This window comes from Notamacropus eugenii, chromosome 6, assembly GCF_028372415.1.
Source record: "Notamacropus eugenii isolate mMacEug1 chromosome 6, mMacEug1.pri_v2, whole genome shotgun sequence".
NCBI classification, from domain to species: Eukaryota; Metazoa; Chordata; class Mammalia; order Diprotodontia; family Macropodidae; genus Notamacropus; species Notamacropus eugenii.
In genome coordinates, this window is record NC_092877.1 from 327,261,056 (window position 1) to 327,283,668 (window position 22,613).

At 35.5% G+C, this 22,613-nt stretch overlaps 1 protein-coding gene across 1 annotated transcript in view; it reads left to right on the top strand.

Annotated features, from left to right (window-relative positions):
* The window catches only part of DAW1 (dynein assembly factor with WD repeats 1), a 51,729-nt gene extending 31,559 nt beyond the window's left edge, over positions 1-20,170 (top strand). Inside the window, exons 7-13 of the mRNA XM_072618075.1 lie at positions 6,538-6,645; positions 9,453-9,559; positions 11,427-11,529; positions 12,290-12,404; positions 13,079-13,155; positions 17,022-17,184; positions 19,753-20,170. Of these exons, the coding sequence (XP_072474176.1) occupies positions 6,538-6,645; positions 9,453-9,559; positions 11,427-11,529; positions 12,290-12,404; positions 13,079-13,155; positions 17,022-17,184; positions 19,753-19,787 (708 nt within the window). The 3' untranslated portion in view covers positions 19,788-20,170. The remainder of the gene's footprint in view (positions 1-6,537; positions 6,646-9,452; positions 9,560-11,426; positions 11,530-12,289; positions 12,405-13,078; positions 13,156-17,021; positions 17,185-19,752) is intronic.
* The last annotated feature ends 2,443 nt before the right edge of the window (positions 20,171-22,613 follow it).

The following is a 22,613-nucleotide window of genomic DNA, read 5'->3' on the forward strand; positions in this document are numbered from 1 at the left end:
AAAAATATCAAATTAACCAAAGGTTTATCTGTTTTGTTGTTTTTTCCCGTAAAACTAACTCTTTTATTTGTTTTATTTATTAATTCAATAGTTTTCTTATTTTCAGTTTTATTAATCTCTCTTTTGATTTTCAGAATTTCCAATTTGGTATTTAATTAGAGATTTTCATTTTTTTCTTTTTCTAGCTTTTTAACTTTCATGCCCAATTTGTCGATCTCCTCTTTCTCCATTTTATTCATGTAAGCATTTAGAGATATAAAATTTCCCCTAAGAACTACTTTGACTGCATCCCATAAGTTTTGATATGTTGTCTCATTTATTGTCACTCTTTGATGAAATTATTGATTGTTTCTATGATGTGCTATTTGACCCACTCATTCTTTAGGATTAGATTGTTTTGTTTCCAATTAATTTTTAGTCTATCTTTCCCTGGCCCATTTTTACATGTGATTTTTATTATCATAATCTGAAAAGGATGCATTTAATATTTCTGTCTTTCTGCATTTGTTTGTGAGGTTTTTATGCCCTAAAACATGGTCAGTTTTTGTGTAGGTGCCATATACCACTGAGAAAAGGTATATTCTTTTCTATCCCCATTCAGTTTTCTCCAGAGGTCTATCATCTAACTTTTCTAAAATTCTATTCACCTTTTTAACTTCTTTCTTGTTTATTTTGTTTTTAGATTTATATAGTTCTGAGAGGGTGAAGTTGAGGTCCCCCACGAGTATAGTGTTGCCATCTATTTCTTACTGTAATTCACTTAACTTTTCCTCTGAGAATTGTATATATGTTTGGTGCATATATGTTTTGTGTTGACATTATTTCATTGTCTATTTTACCTTTAGCAAGATGACTTTCCTTCCTTATCTCTTTTAATTAGATCTATTTTTGTTTTTGCTTTGTCTGAAATCAGATTTGCTATATCTGTTTTTTTAATTCACCTGAAGCATTTTATTCTCTCTCTCTCTCTCTCTCTCTCTCTCTCTCTCTCTCTCTCTCTCTCTCTCTCTCACTCTGTCTCTATTTCTCCTTCAGCCTTTTACCTTTCCTTTGTGTGTATCCTTCTGCTTCAAATGTTTCTTGTAAACAGATTCCCATTTTATGGGAAAGTTCATCCCATTCCCAGTTATGATTACTAACTGTTTATTTCTTTCCATATAATTTACCCCCTGTTTATGCTTTTCTCTCTCCTTTCAACCTGTCCCTCCTCACCAATGTTTTGCTTCTGACCACTGCCTCCCTCAGTCTACCCTCCCTTCTGTCAGCCCCCCTCCCTTTCCTTTTCCTTTTCCCCTCCTACTTCTGCCCTTCCTTCTATCAACCCCTCCCCCCTCTTTCTTTCCCCTTTCCACTTCTACTTCTCGATAGGGTAACATAAATTTCTATACCCACCTGAGTATGTATGTTATTCTCTCTTTGAGCCAAGTCTGATGACAGTTAAGGTTCAATGCTCACCTCCTCCCTTCTTTCCCTCCATTGTAAGAGGTTTTTTGTGCCTTTTCATGTGATATATTTACCCTATTCTGCCTCCCACTTTTCTCTTCTCCCAGTACAATCCTTTTTTCACCCCTTAAGTTTTTCATATTGTACATCAAAGTTAACTTATACCTACATCCTCTTTATATGTATACCCCTTCTAAATGCCCTAAAAGAGATACAGTTCTCAAGGATTACCAATATCATCTTTCTATGTAGGGATATAAACAGTGTAACCTTATTGACAAATGTTTGTTTGTTTTTCCTGTTTACTTTTTAATGCTTCTCTTGAGCCTTGTACGTGAAGATTAAATTTTGTGTTTAGCTCTGGTCTTTTCATCAGAAAAGTTTGAAAGTCCCCTATTTCACTCAATGTCCATCTTTTTCCCTGAAAGATCATGCTCAATTTTACTAGGTAGTTGATTCTTGGCTGTCTAATCCAAGCTCCTTTGCCTTCCAGAATATCACATTCTAAGCCTTCTGATCCTTTAATGTAGAAGCTGCTAAGTCCTGTGTAACCCTTACTGTTACTCCTTGATATCTGAATGGTTTCTTTCTGGCTGCTTGCTCTGCTCCTTGACCTGATAAATCTGGAATTTGGCTAGAATATTCCTTGGAGTTTTCATTTTGGGATCTCTTTCAGGAGGTGATTGGTGAATTATTTCAATGATTATTTTACCCTCTGGTTCTAGGATATCAGAGCAGTTTTCCTTGAAAATTTCTTGAAAGATGCTGTCCAGGCTATTTCTTTCATGGCCTTTAGGAAGTCCAATAATTATTAAATTATATCTCCTGGGTCTATTTTCAGGTCAGTTGTTTTTTTTTTTCCAATTATGTATTTTACATTTTCTTCAATTTTTTCATTCTTTTGATTTCATTTGACTGATTCTGTATGTCTCATAGAAACATCAAATTCCACTTTCCCAATTCTAATTTTTAAGGAATTATTTTCTTCAGTGAGCTTTTGTACCTCCTTTTCCATTTGTTCAATTCTATTGAACAAATTCTATTCATTTCTATTCTATTCATTTAAGAAGTTGTTTTATTCAGTGGATTTTTTTTTCATTTGGCCAATTGTATTTTTTAAAGTTATTGTTTCCTTCAATCAATTTTTGTCCTTCCTTTTCCAGGATGTTAACTCTCTTGCATAACTCTCATTTCTTCTCCCAGTTTTTCTTCTTTTTCTGTTATTTGATTTTTAAAATCCTTTCTAAGTGCTTCTAAGGAGGCTTTTGGGGCTTAACACCAATTCATAATTCTTTTTAAGGCTTTGCATATAGGCATTTTGACCTTGTTTTCATCTTCTGAATTTGTGTTTTGATCTTTCCTGTTAGGTCAGAGCTCTCTTTTTCTCATTTAAAAAATATTGAACTTTTCTCCTGGGGCACAGGGTGCACTGTCTCAAGCTTCCTGTGCTGGGGACCAGGTGCATAGTCATTGATTTTCCCTACCTGAATCTCAGGTGCTGGTGGCTTATTCACTGAGCTGGGGTGGCCTGGTCTAGTAAGACAAACATTTCCTGAAGTTCTTCTAAGTTACCTTAAGTTGAAAAACTGTTTCACTCTGTCCTTTTATAGGTTCTCTTACTCCAGAATCTAGGGGTTTGATTTAGTGATGTTTCCAAGAGAAACTGGGGAGAGCTTAGGCAACTTTCTGGCTTCTCTTTGCTATCTTGGTTCCCCTTCCAAGATGCTCTCTTTTCATTGGGTAATATTGGCTCTTTTTTTTTCATATTATACTTGTTTAAAATGGAAAAATTTTTCTTTTGAGATTTTACTCATCTTTTTTTCTGTTTTTATGATTCTCCTTACTGGTTTTGTTGTATGCCATATTTTTATTCAGATTTTCTTCATACTTTGACATTTTTTAGCTTTTCTCTTATATCCACACCCACTTGCTTTTGGGAATCTTCCTTATTCTTCACCTTCAATTCCTAACTCTAATTCATAGTTCCCTGAGATTGGGCTGTAGGGGAGCCTCAAGCTACTTGTATTGGGAGAACAGGGATCATTGAGTCCTGGGTCTTCATCTCTGTTTGGGGGCAGGGGGTGGGGGAAATAGAACTCTCTACAATTTGGATTTTCAGTTGTATTTACCTCAGATCTGATTCTCATTTCTCTTTTCCCTTTGACTGAACACTTGAAGTGTCTTCCACTCTGTCCAACTCTCTTCTTTCTCTTCCTCCCTCACCGTTTCTGCCCCTTTTCATGGCTGGACATAATCAATGTTGGCCATTTTTTGTGGAGGCACAGGGTTTTGAATTTTTGTCATTTTCATAGAGGAATCCCTACATCAGGACTCTGGGTCACAAGTCTCAGACCTTTATTTATCCTCAGTGTAAGGTGGCATGAAGTCAGTGGGGAATGAGAGTGCTAAATATTAAAGTGTTCTTGCATCCCTGAAATTTTTTCCTAGTGCAGAGGTTCTGTCTTACATTGGAAGTATGTCATCACTAGTTAATTAATTATTATTATTAATTAATTAATTTCAGCTATTATTATTATGTCATTATTTCTCTGATGTCAAGGTCTTCCTCGAAAATGAAAGATGAACACAACCTGTGAATAGACCAAGCTACCTGAGTGGGGACCCAGCTAACTGAGTAACCCAGTTCATACTCTCCCTTCTTTCTCCCCCTCCCCTTTCTTTGGGGTTTACTGGCTTGATGTCCTTCCTTCCTTCCTTCCTTCCCTCCCTCTCTCCCTCCTTCCTTCCTTCCTGCCTGCCTTCCTTCCTAAAACCTTAAATCTGGTGCACTCTGAAGCCCATAGACTGGACAACAATAGGTTCCTGCCCAAGCTTCACTTAATGGCTGGCTTAGAGTGATTATCACTAGTAATAATTTCTGTTTTCCTCCCAGTTTGATTTGGTTGTTTTTTTTCTTTTGTTTTCTAAAAGGGTCATTCGTAAAGAGGTATTCACTCAATGAGCGTTACCTCCCTCTAAGTGAGTACCTGAGAAGACCAACCTTCTAAAAAGGCCAAGGTCTCCCACTGCATCCTGGGTCATCTCCACTCATCCTGATGAATATCTGGTCACTGAACCTAGATGGCTTAGGAGGAGAAAGTGAGGTTGGTGACCTTGCACAGCCTCAAAACAAAGTCAAGTGCAAGTCATGTCATCATTACTCTGATGTCATGGTCTTCTTCGAAAATGAAGGAGAAACATAGACATAGACAGTTTCAGCTACAATTACTCCAGACTTAGAGTATAATTTCTTTATTTTAGAGTTTTAGTGGAGGAGAAATTTGAGATAAACACTTGTTTTGTCATCTTGCTGATCACTTCATTTGATGTAGCAATAGTTTTTGCTTTTAATGAACACATTAATTTACTGAAGAGTGGCATCACTTTTCTTATATCTGTTTTCCCATTTCTTTTTCCTGGAAAGAACATCATGTTTTGTAATGGAATCCCTAAGTCCTGGTTGTTTCACTTTCTACATCTGCAATGTGAGGAGTTTGAACTGGTTGATTTCAAATGTTACTTCCATCTCTTGAATCTATGAGCTGATCATATTCTCTGGGCATTTTCTTGGGATTTTGTCCAATGTACATTTCACAATAAGATATTGATTTCTTCCTCAATAATTTTGCTAGTTGATATAGATTAAAATTGTTAAGTCAGCACTTACAACTTCCTTATTTGATCTATAGTTCTCTCTCTCACTCTGTCTCTCTATCTCTGTCTCTCTCTTTCATCTCGCAAATTAAGTTTGTTCCTTGTGGCTGCTAATTTGGAAACATCAGACTATTGTAATCACCCCAGTCCTAATATTTTCCCATGTAAGTGTCCCAACAGAGATAGACAGTAGGCACTAGTTCAGGTTGAATGAAACTACAGTTTGTTTGTTGATTCAAGGTCCTTTTCTACATTTTAAGTTTGTGCATTTTAAAGAGACATTCCTGCCTAAAATTACCTTTCTGGGACCAACAGTCTATTTTCCTAGATAGAGAGACCACAAATCTAAGTACGAAAATAGGTGTGCTTACTAGACAAAATGTACCAGAAAGGACTCAGGAGGAAAGGAGATAGGAAATATCTTCTAAATCCTTTTAATGTTTTCTTTGGAATATAAACATAATAATGCACAGAGACATTAGTGCTGCATGTAGGGTTCCAGGTAATGTCAGAGTCACTTCTGTGGTCCATTGTGAGGCAAATTTGAAGAGAAGAAAGCTGTCTTTTAATAAAAATGCCAATTTTGATTAGAACTTCTGATCCATATATGAACTGAAGTATGCCTTATAGATTCAGCTTGAGATTCTAAGCTACAGTCAATGGCTGAAAAACTACATAGCCTAACTTTGCTAGGAGAAGAAATAAATATACTAGAAATTGTGTATGTGTGTGTGTATGTGCATATATATATATATATAATATATTTCTGAACTAAGATTCAATTTAACATAAGAACATTGCTCTATTAAATCAAAGGCACTTTAATTCATGCTTTTGTTACCAAAAATTGATTTCTTTCTCTTGAATGTAAGACTACATTTAACTGGCTTTCCTAGGGCTTATGTCCAGTATAACATGAGTCACCTCTTGAAACACACACACACACACACACACACACACACACACACACACACACACACACACACCCCTTAGATTAAGTTGTCTGCCTTTCTTTTGGTGTTGTTACTGTTCGCTTATGCTGCTCATCTTATTTTGGTTAAATGTACTATTTTTCAATATTTACATATGTCTGCACTGTTATTCAGTCATTCTTTCAAAATTCTAGTTACTTTTTAATGCTTTTTTCCCTTTAAAACATTCATTGAAAACACCTTATATACCAAGCATCCATTCATAAATAATAATTTGTAAATAATTTAAAAAGTAATCAAGCCTTGTATTTGAGGATTCATGGTAAGTTGCTGCTTGAGGACTTTCTGCTTATATGGGGGTATGCAATTGCCCATATTTATAAAATAACTTTTTTTCCATCAGAGGTGGCAAACAACTAACCAGAATTAGATGATTTAATTGATTCTTGAAGCCTTTTCCTAAATGAGCATACTTGTAACTATTTTCCCCCCTTTCTATGTGATTTAGGTGTGTTTATCCTTTAACCCACAAAGTACATTGGTAGCTACTGGGAGTATGGACACTACAGCCAAACTGTGGGACATTCAGAATGGAGAAGAAGTCGTCACTTTAAGTGTAGGTTGATTATTTTACCTCTTTATTAATTGCTAAGATAAGCACATTATCAGATGTATTCTGAGTTTCAGATTCAACTCAATTCATCAAGTACTTGGTTTATAGAAGGTGCTTGGCACACGAAGACAAAAAATAAAGTTAATGCCCTCCAGGAGTGTTTGCAGTTTTCTTGAGGGCCACAGATAAGGAAATACGAAGTATATATGTAACCAATGGCCCAGCACCTCATAGTCTGGCTGTACAGAGACTAGATTTAAGGACTAGACTCCTCTCCCAAATCACGTCTTTGTCTTGTTCTTCTCTTACTAAAAATTCTGTAAATTTCAGGATAGATCTTGTATCTAGATTTTCACAGATAGTAAAAGACTTCCAACCTTTTTGGGAGCCCTCAAGGTAATAATGAATTTTTATTACATTATACCCTTTTTTCCATCTTATGGACATCAGGTCAAAAACAGCATATAGTAGCCCATAGACATTTGAAACAATTCTTTTTTCCTCTTTGCCAAATTCTACTTCAAGACTCATAGGATCATCCTATAGTTTGGATTTCCCTCAGAAGGGGAAAAATTGGCTGACTCTCAAGAGACAACCCCCTGACATTCTGATGAGCTCCTTGTTTATCTCAGAGACCTGTAGTCTGATGGGACTACCCAAAGGGCTTGGACTCCCTTCAGAAAGAAAACAAATCTTAGCATTAGTTACTAAAGATATTCCTGTGATTCCTAGCTTCTGATACCATTGGAAATCCCAGCTTTTCTCCAATGACCCATTCTGACCTCAGGTCTTTTGGCTTTATCCCACAGGCTTCCACTTCCTCTGGAAAGAAACAAATTTGTGGTTACTTAGAGAAGCAACCCTTTCCTACCTTTCCAATCCACACAATCCATAGTGATTATGGAGGGCAAAGTTCAGATCTTTTGTTTCCTCATAGTCTACCTCACTCTCTTGCTGCCTTTCCAGATGTGTTGCCACATGCAGAGACTGGCACTAATTAAAGACTTCCCTTTCTCTTTTTTGAAGGCTAAGTCCCTGAACTCTACCTGAACTTAACACCCGGGAATCTTCCCTACTGTCTCTAGGAGGTTAGGTCCTAGAACTCTCCAGAAATTCATTATCATCAAAGAAATCTCTTCTTTGTCAATCAAAGGGACTGAAATTCAGGAATTTCCAACACTGAGTTACATGATTCCCTTCTCCATAGTTGCCATATCCCAAGCTGAAAGATCCATCACTATAGCCTCTCCGTAATTGGTAACTAGAACTCTGGGCTCTGGGATTCTTCTGGGACCATGTGATTGCAAGATCTCACCAGTGTCTGTCTCATGCTGCCAACTCTCAGACCATTTATGTAGCTGCACTTCTCAAAGTATGGGCTAGAAAGGTTCTCCAGCTTGTTGGCTCTTGTTTCAAAATGAAAGAATAGATATACTGGGTTCTGGTGAATCTAAAACAGAGAAAAGAAAGAAGACAGAGCCATTTACTTTGAATAATTTTAATTTTCAATACTTGTAAATTAAACACAACCATTTCCCATTGATTCCACTTGACAGATATTACTGCCAAGTTACCGAGGCTGCCAGTTTGGGTATAACTAGCACGATGATTGTATCCCTACTTCTCTTCTTCAGATTAATGCAAATTTCCTAACACATGAAAAAAGGAAATGGGAGGAGTGCAGAAAACTTTGTTAAAGCTTTCATATGGCCCTCTGCTTTGTCTTTCTTTCTCCCCTTTTGCCATTCTATTCTTGATGTTTAGGATTTACCTTTTGATTCTTTACTCCTCTTCCCTGAAGCATGAAGGAAAAATGGATTAAAGGATAATATTCTACAGGGTGAATCAATCACCTAATATTTCATTCCTCTGGCCCCTTTCTGTGTAGTACTACCCTCCAGCAACCAACAGGTGGGATCATTTGGGTGATTCGCTGAGGTCTTTGACCCCCCAAAAACTATACACGGGCTGAAGAGGAATACCCCTTCTCTTCTAACCAAATTTATTTCAATTCTGGACTAAACAAAAAAGAATTTGTTGCTTTATTGAAAATCATGAAGTTAAAGTTAATTCCATTGCTTCCCTTTCCCCCCAAACCTTATGATTATTCATCTGGGTAAAAACTTTCTACCATTAATGCTTATTATTTTTTGGGTCACTGCTTGTTTTCAAGAGAACAGGAAGTTAAAATTCCTAAGCTTACGTTAATTACCTGTGCTGACAACTAAAAAGATGACTTCCATTGCCTTTACCTAAATGGTTCTGAAAAGATGAGTCATCTATCGCACACTTGCCTACCTGCTTCAGGGGAGTGAATTCTCTTCTTTTTAGTTCAGAAACAGTTCAGTAGAATCGTGTTCAAAATTCTTAATCTCATTTTTTGAAGTTTATTAAGCCTAAGTAGGCTCTCAAAGAATGAGATTTATATTTTAAGATGACCTATATAACTAATTTAAAAAGCTAAGTTTCTTTTAATAATTTTCCACACAATTAAAAAGAATAATTATAGCAAAGGAAAAGACTAAAAAATAATTTGAGTAATACAGAAATACAACTCAATTAGGCCTGAGCATTGCAGGACCATGATGCTTCAGTTTACATGGATGATGGCTCCTTCCAATTCCATCTTGCAGTTAGGTAAACAAAGTGCTCCTGAGGTTTGAAGATCTGAAAATAAAACAAATTCCATCAAGTGCCAAGCGCCATATTTAGATAAGCATTTCTATATTTGGGACATTTTAAAGTCAGTATGGGAAAACTGTTTAAAAAGATTTTTTGCACATGATGATAAATGCTCTGTTTTTCTCCAGGGACATTCAGCTGAAATCATCTCCTTGTCATTTAACACCACAGGAAACAGAATTATCACTGGTTCCTTTGATCATACAGTTTCTGTATGGGATGTTGAGACTGGAAGGTATTTGTAATTGTTTCTCTATTATGATATTAAAATGATACACTGTAGCTATTCATGAATTTAGTGCTAACAGCCTACCGTATAGGAGTAGAACACACTGACTCACATGTTTCAATTTTTAAAAAAATGTTAAATTAAGCATGTTTCAATGAACCATTTTTCCCTCCTATCTTCTCCCACCTCTTGAGTGGGGGGTGGGGGGGAGAAAGATACAATGACAAAACGTAACAATCAGACATTATCAGGCAAAACATTCCCACATTTTCCATTTTCAGAAAGATTGATCTCATTCCACATCCTCTCAGGAGTTGCATAGCATGATTCATCATTAGTTCAGTGGAATGGTGGCTGGTTATTGCAGTAATCAGAGTTCTTAAGTCTTTCAAAGATGTTTCCCTCATGATCACGTTCATTATATAAATTGTTTTGTTTCTACACGCTCCACTCCGTATAATTTCCTGCAAGTCTTCACTGTTTCTTCTGAAATTATCCCTTTTGTCATCATCTCTCTTGGCATGATAGTAACCTTTTACATGTATATATCATAATTTGTTCAGCCATTCCCCAAATTATAGATACCTCCTTTGTTTCTAGCTCTTTGATACTAAGCTGCTATACATATTTTGTAAATAAGAGTTTTTTTCCATTCATTCTTTGATCTCATTGGAGAATAATCCTAGTACTGATATCATTGGGTGAGAGGACATAACACATTTTAGTGATATTTTGTGCCAAATTGATTTCTAGGATAACTGGACCAATCTACACCTTTACCCTTTTCCCTGAAGCCCTTCCAATATTAGTCATTTTGATTTTTTGTCGTGTTTGCTAACCTGTTGAGTGTGTGCCTTAACTTGAATTTCTTCAATTTAATTGGAAATTTGGAGCTTTTTTTAATATGGCTGGTGATACCTTGAATTTCTTCCTTTGAGAACTGCTACTTCATATATTTTGACCATTTACCAATTGATGGAATGCATTTATTTTTTATAAATTTGAATCCATTTCTTATTTATCTTGGAAATGAACCTTTTATCAGAAAAACTTTTCTGCAAAGATATTTCTATCCAGTTAACTGCTTCCCTTATAATTTCAGCTGCATTGGTTTCGTTTTTTATAATCAAAATGGACAGTTTTATCTTCCATGATTCTAATTTTCCCTTGCTTGACCCATTCTTCTTATGAATTCTCTGTTTACGGAACTATCTTCTGTAAACTCATTGAAATAATATAAAATTGAAAAAAAGATAAAAGGACAGTATAATTAGCGTAATGGTTTAGTTTAATTGTTTACATACCTCAAAGAAATATATAGATAATTTACTAAATTTGATTTGATCCAATCATTTCAGTTTTTTTCTAGGTTTTTTTTTATCTTAGTCACAGAGAAATTAACCAAATGAGCTAATTTCTATTGTGAATGGTCCAGCACACTTCCACCAAAACATGAGAAGAGAAACAAAGGAACTTTACAATTCACAAATTTATTATTCATTCTCTGAATAGGCAATAGTTCACTTAATCAAGCATGAGGATATTTTCGAGCTTTCTGTATTTTAGACTGACTCCATTATTTTCATAAGCCTCTACTCTTTTCTGAGATGAGGGAATTCCTTTATTCATTGCTGTCAATACTGATATTTTTAGACTTTTCATGCTGCCTACATGAAGCACGGACTGTGGAATTCATTGACTAGTTCTAAGCTATAGTTTTCTCTTCCCTTTGACTCAGGTGTCAATATGATCACTTGGGTCATGGCCATGTAAATATCAGATTTGTTGGTCTTTTTGCAATAGCTTAAATGTCTGGAACTGACATTATTTAATATGCCATTAACTTTCATTGTTTTCTTTTCTCTTTTTTTAGGAAGGTATATACTTTAATAGGTCATCGTGCAGAGATTAGTAGTGCTTTGTTCAACTGGGATTGCTCTCTAATTTTAACTGGATCTATGGACAAAACATGCATGGTGAGTTAGAGAAAGACTTTTATCTAATAAATTCATTCTCTGCATGTGTCCTGAACTTTCAGAATAAGACAGTATTAAATTTGGAAGCCAGAAAATTGAATTTTAAAAATGTATTTTCTCTTCTCTCTTAATAGCTAACAATGAATGCCTGTAAACCAATGACATTAATGATTTTATGCTTTATTTCATATTTTCTCTTTCTGAATGTTTTACACTTATTAGGGAAAATGGAAAGTTTGATAAGAATATAATCAAGTAAAATATTATCATTTTCATCTTTTTTTAAAATCAGGAGAAAATATTTAAAATAATAGATTTTATATCTTAACCTTGAAAATATAACATAATGGGCAGTGAATTTAGACTAAATGGCCTTCACTCCAATATTTTTATACTATAGTTCATATTTTTTAATAAGACCTGGTAATCTGACAAAAATACTCCTAAATGACTACATATGGGATACCTCATACCTAGAGTGGGCCATGAACTTTGAGTTTTTTACCAGTAGTAGAGGATCATCCCCACCATTTAGCTGGTACACCTTTGGATTTGTGCAAGAGCAGCTGGTTCTAGGAGAGGTGTGTGTGTCCGTGGAACACTGTTAAGTTAACTGAAGGATCAAAGCCATGATTTAGGCACAGTGCTTTAAAAACTGAGTTCACCAATTACAATTATATCCTTAAGATTGCTTTTGACTTTGACTTTATATAGTTTTCTTAAATAGAAATTCATGGTTTTTTTTCACCCTAAATTATAGCTCTGGGATGTTTTGAATGGGAAATGTGTTGCAACTTTAACAGGCCATGATGATGAAATATTAGATATCTGTTTTGATTATACAGGACAGCTTATTGCAACTGCTTCAGCAGATGGTAAGTAAATTGAGTATATGTTTTACTTATGAGGAAAGTTTGTTTTTATTCTTCATCTGTGAGTCCACCATTATAGAAGTTTCTTCTAACAGTGTAAGTTAGCAACATCTCATCTATGATTTACAGTTTCAGAGATGCCAAGACCTTTGCCTTCTTGTTTGTTTTTGATGCTCCAGAAATAAGGCAATTTTAAACAATGTCTCAGCCTTAGAAAATAGCAACTTGACATATTTGCCATTTGTCTCCCTGTCCATGAGATGAGAGTGGACTTCTTACTTTAGGTTACTGTATGAAGGCATGGAAAGTAGAGGAGTCAGGGGGCAGTCATCTGGGTCTGATTTCTATGAACTCTCAAAAAATCAAAGGAAGAACTAATGATGTTTACAGGGCCTTTCATGGATGGACCTTCATGCTTAGTTGCTGGAGCTTTTACCACCAAATCCCTACACCAATTTGCCATTTTCTCACTTCTCTGGTATGTAGTTAAAGAAATGGATGAAACTTATCAAAATCCATCTATTCTTCTTAGGCATAGGGCATAAGGGAATGTAGGGCCCCTTTGATATGTGGCACATAAGGATTATTATCCTACATTCCAACATAGAGGATTATAAGAACAAAAATCAGATGCTCTTATACAACACTGAATATATGTGTTTCTTACTCTGATAAAGGAACAGCAAGAGTTTTTAGTGCTGCTACAAGAACATGTTTAACTAAGTTAGAAGGTCATGAAGGTGAAATTTCAAAGGTAAGTTGATTTTTCCTCTTACAACTATTTAATTAGAGTTTATATCTTTCAAGAATAATCCAGCTAAACCAAAGGGGCATATATTTAAATGAATTAAATAAAAACTCTAAGGTATAAAGGGACTAAATTTAGCTCAATTTCTCATATTATTTTAATAAATTTACCACATGTATTTTATGGTACATATTTTTACGTGTATCTTTAAGAAAGATGTGATAATTGAAGAGTAAAATCAAATTTTCTCCATAAAACAACACATCAGCTATAGAAAATTATTTGTATGGCAGCAAAGAACTGAAAACAAAGAATTGCTTAACAAATGTGGAATGACTAAACAAATTGTGGTCCATTTATGTAATGGCATATTACTATGCTTATTGTTGTTTTTGTCCTTCATTCTCAAAGAGGGTCATGACATCAGGATGATGACATGACTTGAAGTTGACTTTGATTTGAGTGAGGGAGGGCTGGGCAAGGTTACCAACCTCACTTTTTTCTCCTGAGCCATGTGGGTTCAGTGGCATGATATTCATCAGGAAGACTGGAGATGGCCCAGGATGCAATGTGAGACCCTAGCCCTTTCAGGCTTAGGTCTCATCACAATCTTACTTTGAGTGAGATATACCCATTCAATGAATAAGCTTCTTTCAGTTACTCAAGGGATGGCCCCTTTAATAAAAAAAAATCAAACTGGGAGAGGAAGACCCTATGATTATGATGAATACAGAGAAGCCTAGAAAGACCTACATGAACTGATGCAAAGTGAAGTAAGCAGAGGCAGAAAAACAATATACACAGTGACTATGACAAATGGAACAGAAAGAACAAACAAAATGAAACAATTAAAAGGAACACTGAAGAATTCAAAGAGAAGAGAACAGCTCCCTTGCCTCCCAGAATGCTTTGCAGAGGTAGGGGGTCTATAGGTGTGGAACATTGTATTTTTTTAAAGTTTTTTTTCTTATATATTAACCAGTTTTGCTGATGTCTCCTCTTCCTCTATTTCTTTTTTTCTTTTAAAAAATTCTTCATTATATGAGATAGTTCTCTGGGAGGGGGAAGGAAGAAAATATAAGGAAAAATTTAGGAAAAAAAACTAAAAGATAGCAATAAAAATTAATTTTAAAAATTGGTGTATCAAAAGTACTTGGTAAAGCAATTTAATGAGTGCTTAAGCAGCTTTTCCCATTTACAGTAAATACATGATTCAATAATTTTATCATGCCATGAGATAAATATTTTGCTCATTGATATTGAATTTGTATCATTAAACTAATAACCACGAATTAATGGTAAGTCATAACAATAGGTATCCTCAAATTCTTCAGTTTTCAGAAATACCAAAGGCTTATTTTTTGTACTCTACTAATGACCAAACCAAGTAAAACACATCATAGTGCTTTGGTGTCTGCTCAACCATGGTCCGAGTCCGTGGAGATTTTTATTATGGTTCAGCACTTGGTGCTTATCTCCAACTAGGCACATCCTGATTTCTACCCCTTTGTCCATGGGTTCAGTTTTTTAAAATTTTATTTGTTTTTAGTGTTCTACAATCACTACCATATAACTTAGATTTTTTTTCTCTCCCTTCCCCCTCCCTCCCTCCCTGAGATGGCATACAATTTTATATAGGTTCTACATATACATTCCTATTAAATACATTTTCACCATAGTCATGTTGCATGGAAGACTTAAAATGAATGGAAGAAATCATATAATAAACCAAAATGTAATACAAAAGAAAATGATCTGCTACATTCTGTGATTGAATTCCGTAATTCTTTCTCTGGATGTGGAAGGCATTTTGCTTTAAAAGACCATTGGGAATTTTTTAAGTCTTTGCACTGCAATGAAGTTTTAAGTCTACCAGAAAAAAATCCTTTCACACTCTGGTTGTTGCTGTCTACAAAGTTCTCCTGGTTCTGCTCATTTTGCTGAGCATCAGATCATATGAGTCTTTCCAGGCCTCTCTGAAGTCTTCCTGTTCGTCATTTCTTATAGCACAATAGTATTCCATTACATTCATATACCACAATTTATTCAGCCATTTCCCAATTGATGGGAATCCCCTTGATTTCTAGTTTTTTGGTGACTACAAAGAGTGCTGCTATAAATATTTCTGTACATGTGGGACCCTTTCCCATTTTTATGATCTTTTGGGGATACAGTCCTAGAAGCGGTATTGCTGGGTCAGAAGGTATGTACATTTTTGTAGCCCTTTGGGCATAGTTCCAAATTGCTCTCCAGAATGGCTGGATCAGCTCACAGCTCTACCAACAATGAATTGCTGTTCCTCTCCCACACCTTCTCCAACATTCATCGTCTTCCTGTTCTGTCATGTTAGCCAATCTGATAGGTGTGATGTGGTATCTCAGAGTTGTTTTGATTTGCATCTCTCTAATCAAAAGTGATTTAGAGCATTTTTTCATATGACTATAGATGCTTTAATTTCTTCCTCTGAAAACTGCTGTTCCTATCTTTTGACCACATGTGTTCAGTTTTGCACTGAGACATTTAATATTTGTTGACTTGAGGCTCTATGACAATGTCCTGGTCAAGCACTCTCGCTTTCTTTGAGAGCTTCTCCACAGGTGCAGGCCAGCTCCCCTGAGTACACCTCTCAATCCCGGATTCAGATTGTTATTCACAATCATTGCTCCCAATAATAGCATTCCGTATTATGAGGGCAGTGTTTTAGGGAGAGAACTGAGCAAGTTTATGGGACCAGTTTCAGAAAGGAAGGGTCTGAGTTTAGGGACTAAGCCATGTTTCAGAAGATCCAGTCAGTTCTTTATTTTATATAATATAGAGTTTGTCTGACAAAAAAACAGCACTATTCTTGTGGATTAGAACAAATATTTTCACTCTTCACTTTTGCTTTTCATATTTATAAACTGAGTTACAACTCAACTAAAAGACAGTTTGTCTACTTTTCTGTCTCTCTCTCCCTTTTTCTCTCTCTCCATATACTCTCTCTATATACATATATGTATATATATTCTTGCCAAAGATTATCCTGCTAGAGTTTTGTTGTACATGTCTGCATTTCTGTCTGAACTCTTATGTTGAAGGAGTAAGAAATAATGACCAAATTCCATTAAAAAGTTATGCTCTTTAAGTATGACAGGTTTTTCTGTTGTATTGTTACTGCAAATAATTTCAACTTGGCTCAAATTTGAAATTCCATAGCTTTTATTTTTCTAATTGTGTGTGGAAATTAGTATTGATATTTAAAAAAATAAGTATTCTGGGATGGAAGACCAGAAATCTTTCTTAATATGCATGAACTTGGTATTTGTCATAAAGAGAACATAAACAAAAGATAGAAATGCTTAACAACTTTATTAGGTGCTATTAATGGAAGAAATATATATGACAATATTTATAAGGAAGGATTTTCTAAAGGCTTCTGCTTACAAAAAATTAAGAGACAAAGGTCTGAGATACAGAAATACACCTAATCCATCTTCATTTTATTTTTAAGTTGAAAATATACTTTTAAATTCACTTTGTGACTATAGAATGTTGCCTATACTAGAAGAATATATAGGAAAAATATAAGAAGTGTTTGTTAGAACTCAAAACTGCATATACAATTTTTCATTTTCAATTGTAGCCTGATGGGAATATGAAAAGACAAAACTAACATTCATGTCAATAATGTATACTATTTAAGAGAACATTATCAGGAAAAGGACCAGGGTTTGGTAATCTTTAGGTTATTAAAACACATATTAGAAAAACATTTTTAATCATTACATGGACCCTAGAACCGCAACCTTATAACTTGAAATGTTGTTATCAGGAGCATTGTATGCTCTCTCATTGGTAATATCACATTTAGTGCTCTTTTTTTTCTTTTTCAGATTTCCTTCAATCCTCAAGGAAATCGTCTTCTGACAGGTAGCTCGGATAAAACAGCTAGAATATGGGATTCTCACACAGGACAGTGCCTCCAGATTCTAGAGGGCCACACAGATGAAATCTTCTCTTGTGCTTTCAACTATAAAGGCAATATAATCATTACGGGTAAGTTAAGAATACAAACCATTGATTTAATTTTAAAATAAGCTTTATCAGTCAACATTATGGTGTCCTTGACTGAAATATAGGGCACATTTCCAAGAGGAACTAGTTAAAATGCCTTCCCCATAAATATACTTTCATGACATGCCATTTTAATTCCATTAGTTAATTTTAATAACAGCAGGGTCTGGCTGCTAAAGTGGTGAAGTGGAGAAAACTTCACGACTAGATCACTGCATGACATTGGGTAAACGATTTACAAGGCAAATTTCCCTGACATAAAAAAGTTGGCTTACCCTAATTTTTGCCAGCTACTTAAATATTCATCAACCTTTCTCAAAATTCCACTAATCTAATGGGAATTCCTTACCTGATGCTGATGAACATTCATCCTCTGAAGTAATAATATAGTATCTGGGTTAGCATCTGATGCCTCATGTATAGATGAAGCAGAGGATGGCTTATCCAATGAGCTTTGGGGGCAACTGTCAAAACAACCTTCCCATCCACAACCCTCACTTCTGCTGACTTGTTATAATTCCTGAAATTCCATTACTGGGATGACAGAATCTTGCCTCAGAAGTGATATGTAAAAGTATAAATAGATACCTGAAGTAGTGGTGACATATTAAGCCATCATGACAATAAAACTAGAAGATATTTCCTTGTTTTACAAATGAGAAAACTGAAGCTGAAACATTTTCATGGCTTACTAAGGCCTCAAAACCAGGCTTTCTAAATCCAGGTCCAGGGCTCTTCCCAGGTGTCATGTAATAGGAATGTGAATTAGGTTATCAGATTACCAAGGGTTTAATGGGAAAAGATCTAGAAAGGGTCAATTTTTATGAAGAAAAGTAATGTTAAGATATATGGGATGGAGGGGGATATCCCTCCACTAGGGGGTTCTGGCCATTTAGAAAGAGTCCTATAAGAGCCCGGGCTACTGTGGTGGGGTATACGTGTTGAGTAGAGGCTAGGTTTTGCTTCATGGATCCATGTTGCTTTATTCTTTTTTTTTTTTCAAACCCTTGGTTTCTGTGAAATAGCGAACTCTGAGCTCCCAGATAACAACTTTTCCCAATGTAAATCAGCACTTTCTCTGCAACTTTTAGTCTGAGAGTATTGCCTGGGGCAATTGAGAGACTGAGGGACTTGCCAAGGGTCGCATGTATCAAAGCTGGCACTTGAACGAAGATCTCCTTCATTGCAAGGCCTGTGGAGCATTCACTAGTTAAACTAGTTAGCTACTTAGAATGCAAGCATTTAGCTTCCTTTTTTATTACTTTGATTTTTAAAAACCTTTAATACATTTAAAAGTATTGAATTCATTCAGAATAAGCATTGGCATAGACAGAACCACAGATTATTTTCTTTGGATATGAGTTAATCTCTTCAGGTCCTATACCTATTGATCTCTGTCCACTTACTTAGCTATATGATAATGGGGATCATTCTTCATTTTATCAGGTTTTGAAAATTATCAGTGACTGATATTGCCTTTGAACTGAGAATTGTTGTTTATTTAAACCCAAGATGTGCTTCACAGAAAGGTAGAATAGTTCCTTGCCCATGGGGCTGAGCAGAAAAGAGGCCCTAGCCACTGAAGTCCATTCCCAGCACCTAGAAACTTGCTTCTTTTAGTATAAAGGATTTTGTCTACTACAGTACCCAGGTAATAAATAGCATTAGGGTAGGAGGCTTAGACATTTCATCTTAACAAGAAAGAGTTCTCCTCAGCTCCTTTCTTGAAACTAGTTTTGACTTTGTAGGTTGGAGAACACAAGAGAGAATACTAGGTACCTGGGACCTCCTCTGGTGGGTGGGTAGGTGGGTGAGTGGGAGGGAAAGAGAGGCTCAGGAGAGACATGCCAAAGAGGCCACAGGATAAACCAAATTCCCAGATAGGTAATGCCAGGAACAAAGATTTCTCTCTTTGGCAATTATGTATATTTAAGGAGAGGTATAGAACAATGCGGGGGTTATATTGCTTAACACCATGAATTTTGTGAGAACTCTGGCTAGGATTTAAAATTCAGTCAATATTTAGAGTGCAGATAATAATAATCATAATAGCTAATATTTATATAACACTTACTATGTGCCAGGCACTGTGCCAGACACATTTTCTTTATAGGTTAATATGTCACAAATCCCTAACAATCTCAGGGAATTCATAGTTAGGCTTTGAAGCTCTGGTTCATTTAATGGTTGTTCGCTCTTTCAGTTGTGTCTGAGTCTTCATGACTCCATTTGGGTTTCTTTTTAATTTTTTTTTGATTGGTTTGCCTTTTCTTTCTCCAGCTCATCTTACAGAAGAAGAAACAGAGGTAAACAGGGTTAAATGACTCTTCCAGGGTCACATAGCTAGAAAGTGTCTAAGACTGGATTTGAACTCATAAAGATGAGGCTTCCTGACTCCAGGCTAGGAGCTCTATCTACTGTACCACTGCCCCGGTGGTATTTAGTATTCAATAACTTATCACAGCTAAGAAAAAGCCTGACATGTAAAAGATAACAAGAATGAACTTATGAAAAGTAACAATGAATGAAAATATGCCATTTGTATTACAGGCAGCAAGGATAATACCTGTAGGATATGGCGCTGACCAGTGAAATACATGTTTAAGAACATGAGCTTCTCAAAATGCAAGCAAGATTTTCTGATGCATCATTTACTTTCTCTTTTCAGTATTTTTCTGAAGCTGGCTACTTACATGTATTATACTTAGCTTGACAGGTATGACTAAAAAGACTAAATAAGTAGGCTTGGTGGTTGCATGTATATTACTGGATGGGAATTACTGAAAGCAACAGACCAATGGAATGTTTTGACTTGGGTCACTACTTTCTTTTTCTTCTTTTTTAAAAAAAGTTATTAATAGCATCATGTTACTGTTCAATGAAAACTGGCTAATTTAGCTGAGTCTCTCCAAGATTCTGTTTTCAAGTACCATTGTAACACTTTGTTTAATAAAAATTTTAAAGACAACATTTTGTGTGTATATTCATAGGGCTCACTGGGGAAAGGTATTGATTTGAAAGTAGGGAATTTCATTTGCAATTTGCCGCTAAGAGCTGGGGATTCTACAAATAATATTAGGTTAGTCAGATGGTCTACAGGGAATGGAGGTTTCCAACCTTTCAATTTCTCTTTACGATAATATATATGGAAAGTAGACTATCCTCCATTTTTGAGCAAACATATTCTTTACTGACAGTGGATCAGTAAGAATATAGGAAAGTTCACCTGTGCAGACAGGATACATGACATTGAAAGCTAGATGTTTAGGTCAATTATCCAGAGACATAAGTTGAGAATATAAGCAGGCATCACATGAGTTCTGTTAAAATGAAAACCAACTAGAGTCCTAATAGGATACCCATTTGGATTCTAGTTCCAAAGCTGCTAGTTAGCATTTTTTCTGCAATAAAAATGCAAAGCCCATGTTAGGACAAGTGATACACAAATACAAAGACAGCAACGTTGGGATCTCATCCAGGAAATTTTTAATTAAGATTTACCTACGGTAAGAAAATTCTAGCCAATATTAATGGCTTTTACTGAAATAATCATCATAATTCATATTTCTATAGTACTTCAAGGTTTCCAAAGTCCTTTGTCCATAAGAATTCTGTGAGGTAGGTAATTCTATATGGTTCAGGGAAAGAATTGAGAGTTGGATGGACTATGGATGTCTTTCTCTCGGGAAGCTAGTCCCAGTCATTTGAAAAGTGGTGTATTTTGACCAAGAAATTCGAGTTCTGGTTGAGGGTTCTCGGGAGAACCACCACTAAGTTGGCTACAAAAGAAATGATATACTGCCTGGAGGTAAGGTATGCCTACCAACATTACAGTAAGAACCATAACAGCCACCAGATTGACCCAGTTCCTCATAGGTCACTTTCCAGGATTCTTCCCATGTAGGAACATGGACACTGAATGTTGTTCCTGTGCTATTTAACATCTTTTTAGATACCTATTACAAATAAATAATATTTCTCTGATGGATTCAAAAGAGAAAAGCCAGAACTATATGGATTTTGATTTTACATTGAATTATACTCCATCAATCATGCAGTACTTACTGTGTTCCTACTAATATAAACTAGGTATGCTTATAACTTGGTGATTTTGATCAAGATAAGTACTAAAGTGTTAAAGTATTTTCTTGTTGGTAGTCTGGTTTTGGTCAGTTTGAAATGGTCAGAACATGTTTAGGCTGGTTTGAACTGGTTTTGGACAGTTTGAACTGGTTTAAACTGGTTATGGCCTGTTTTAACTGGTTTTGCCCAGTGTAAACTTGTTTCAACAGTTTTAAACTGGTTTTGGATGGTTTAAACTAGTTGGCTTACACCATTTAAAACCAATTGTAACCTATCCAAGCCAGTTCAAACAAGTTTAAACTGGTTTACTCCATCATAGTACACAAGTCCTTCTCTTATTGTTGAAAAGCAACATATATGAGAGTTTAATCACAAAATGGAGACACAAAGCAAAAATGGAATCAGCCATGCTAACTTGATAAAATAATTTATTTTATATGCTAAATTGCCAAACTGTCTTATGAAGATTATAGAAGTTGTACTCACTACACATCCCTTCGTTTCTTTTCTTCGCTTATTAGAATGGAAGCATTTTGAGAGTGGGGATCATCTTGTTTTATTGTTTGTGTATCTCTAGTGCTTAGTACAGTGCCTAACTCATAGTAAATGCTTTATCTAATCTAATCTCTGGTTTTTAAATGTTTTAAGTAGTTTCAGGAGAAAGCAAGCTTTCAGCTAGATTGGATTTTCTTTAAGTGTAACATTTTAGAGAATCATCTAATTTCTCATCAAGAAATTAAAAACAAGTGCAATTTAACATATCAAAATGGAAACTTCCTTCATTTCCTCTAGAATTCACAGCTGGGAAGTTGAATTAAAATCTGAAAGGAACATTTCTGCATGATAGAAAAAACCACTTGAACAAAATTATTTTGCTTCCTTTCGACATCTTTCATTCATTTCTACATTAATTACCTTTTACTTCCTAACTTGCACCACCCTCTCACACACACTTTTTTACGTTCCAGTCAAATTGACCTTACTGTTCTTTGCCATACATGATATTCCATTTCCCACCTCAGTGCCTTTGCACCCAAGATTAAAATGATCTCCATCTTTACCTATACCTCTAGGAATACCCTACTGACTCTCTTTTCACTTGACTTTCCAGGGTTTGTTTCCTTGTTTTTAAATTCTGTCTCTACATTTTAGGGCAGTTAGGTGGTTCAGTTAATAGACTATTGGGTCTAGAATCAGGAAGACTCATCAATTCTTTAGTTCAAATCCATCTAACTGCCTCTAAATTCCCTTAAGTGGGGTCATTTGCCTCAGTTTACATTCACTTTCTCCCTTTTCATATTGGGGCTCTATATTCATTCCCTGAAACT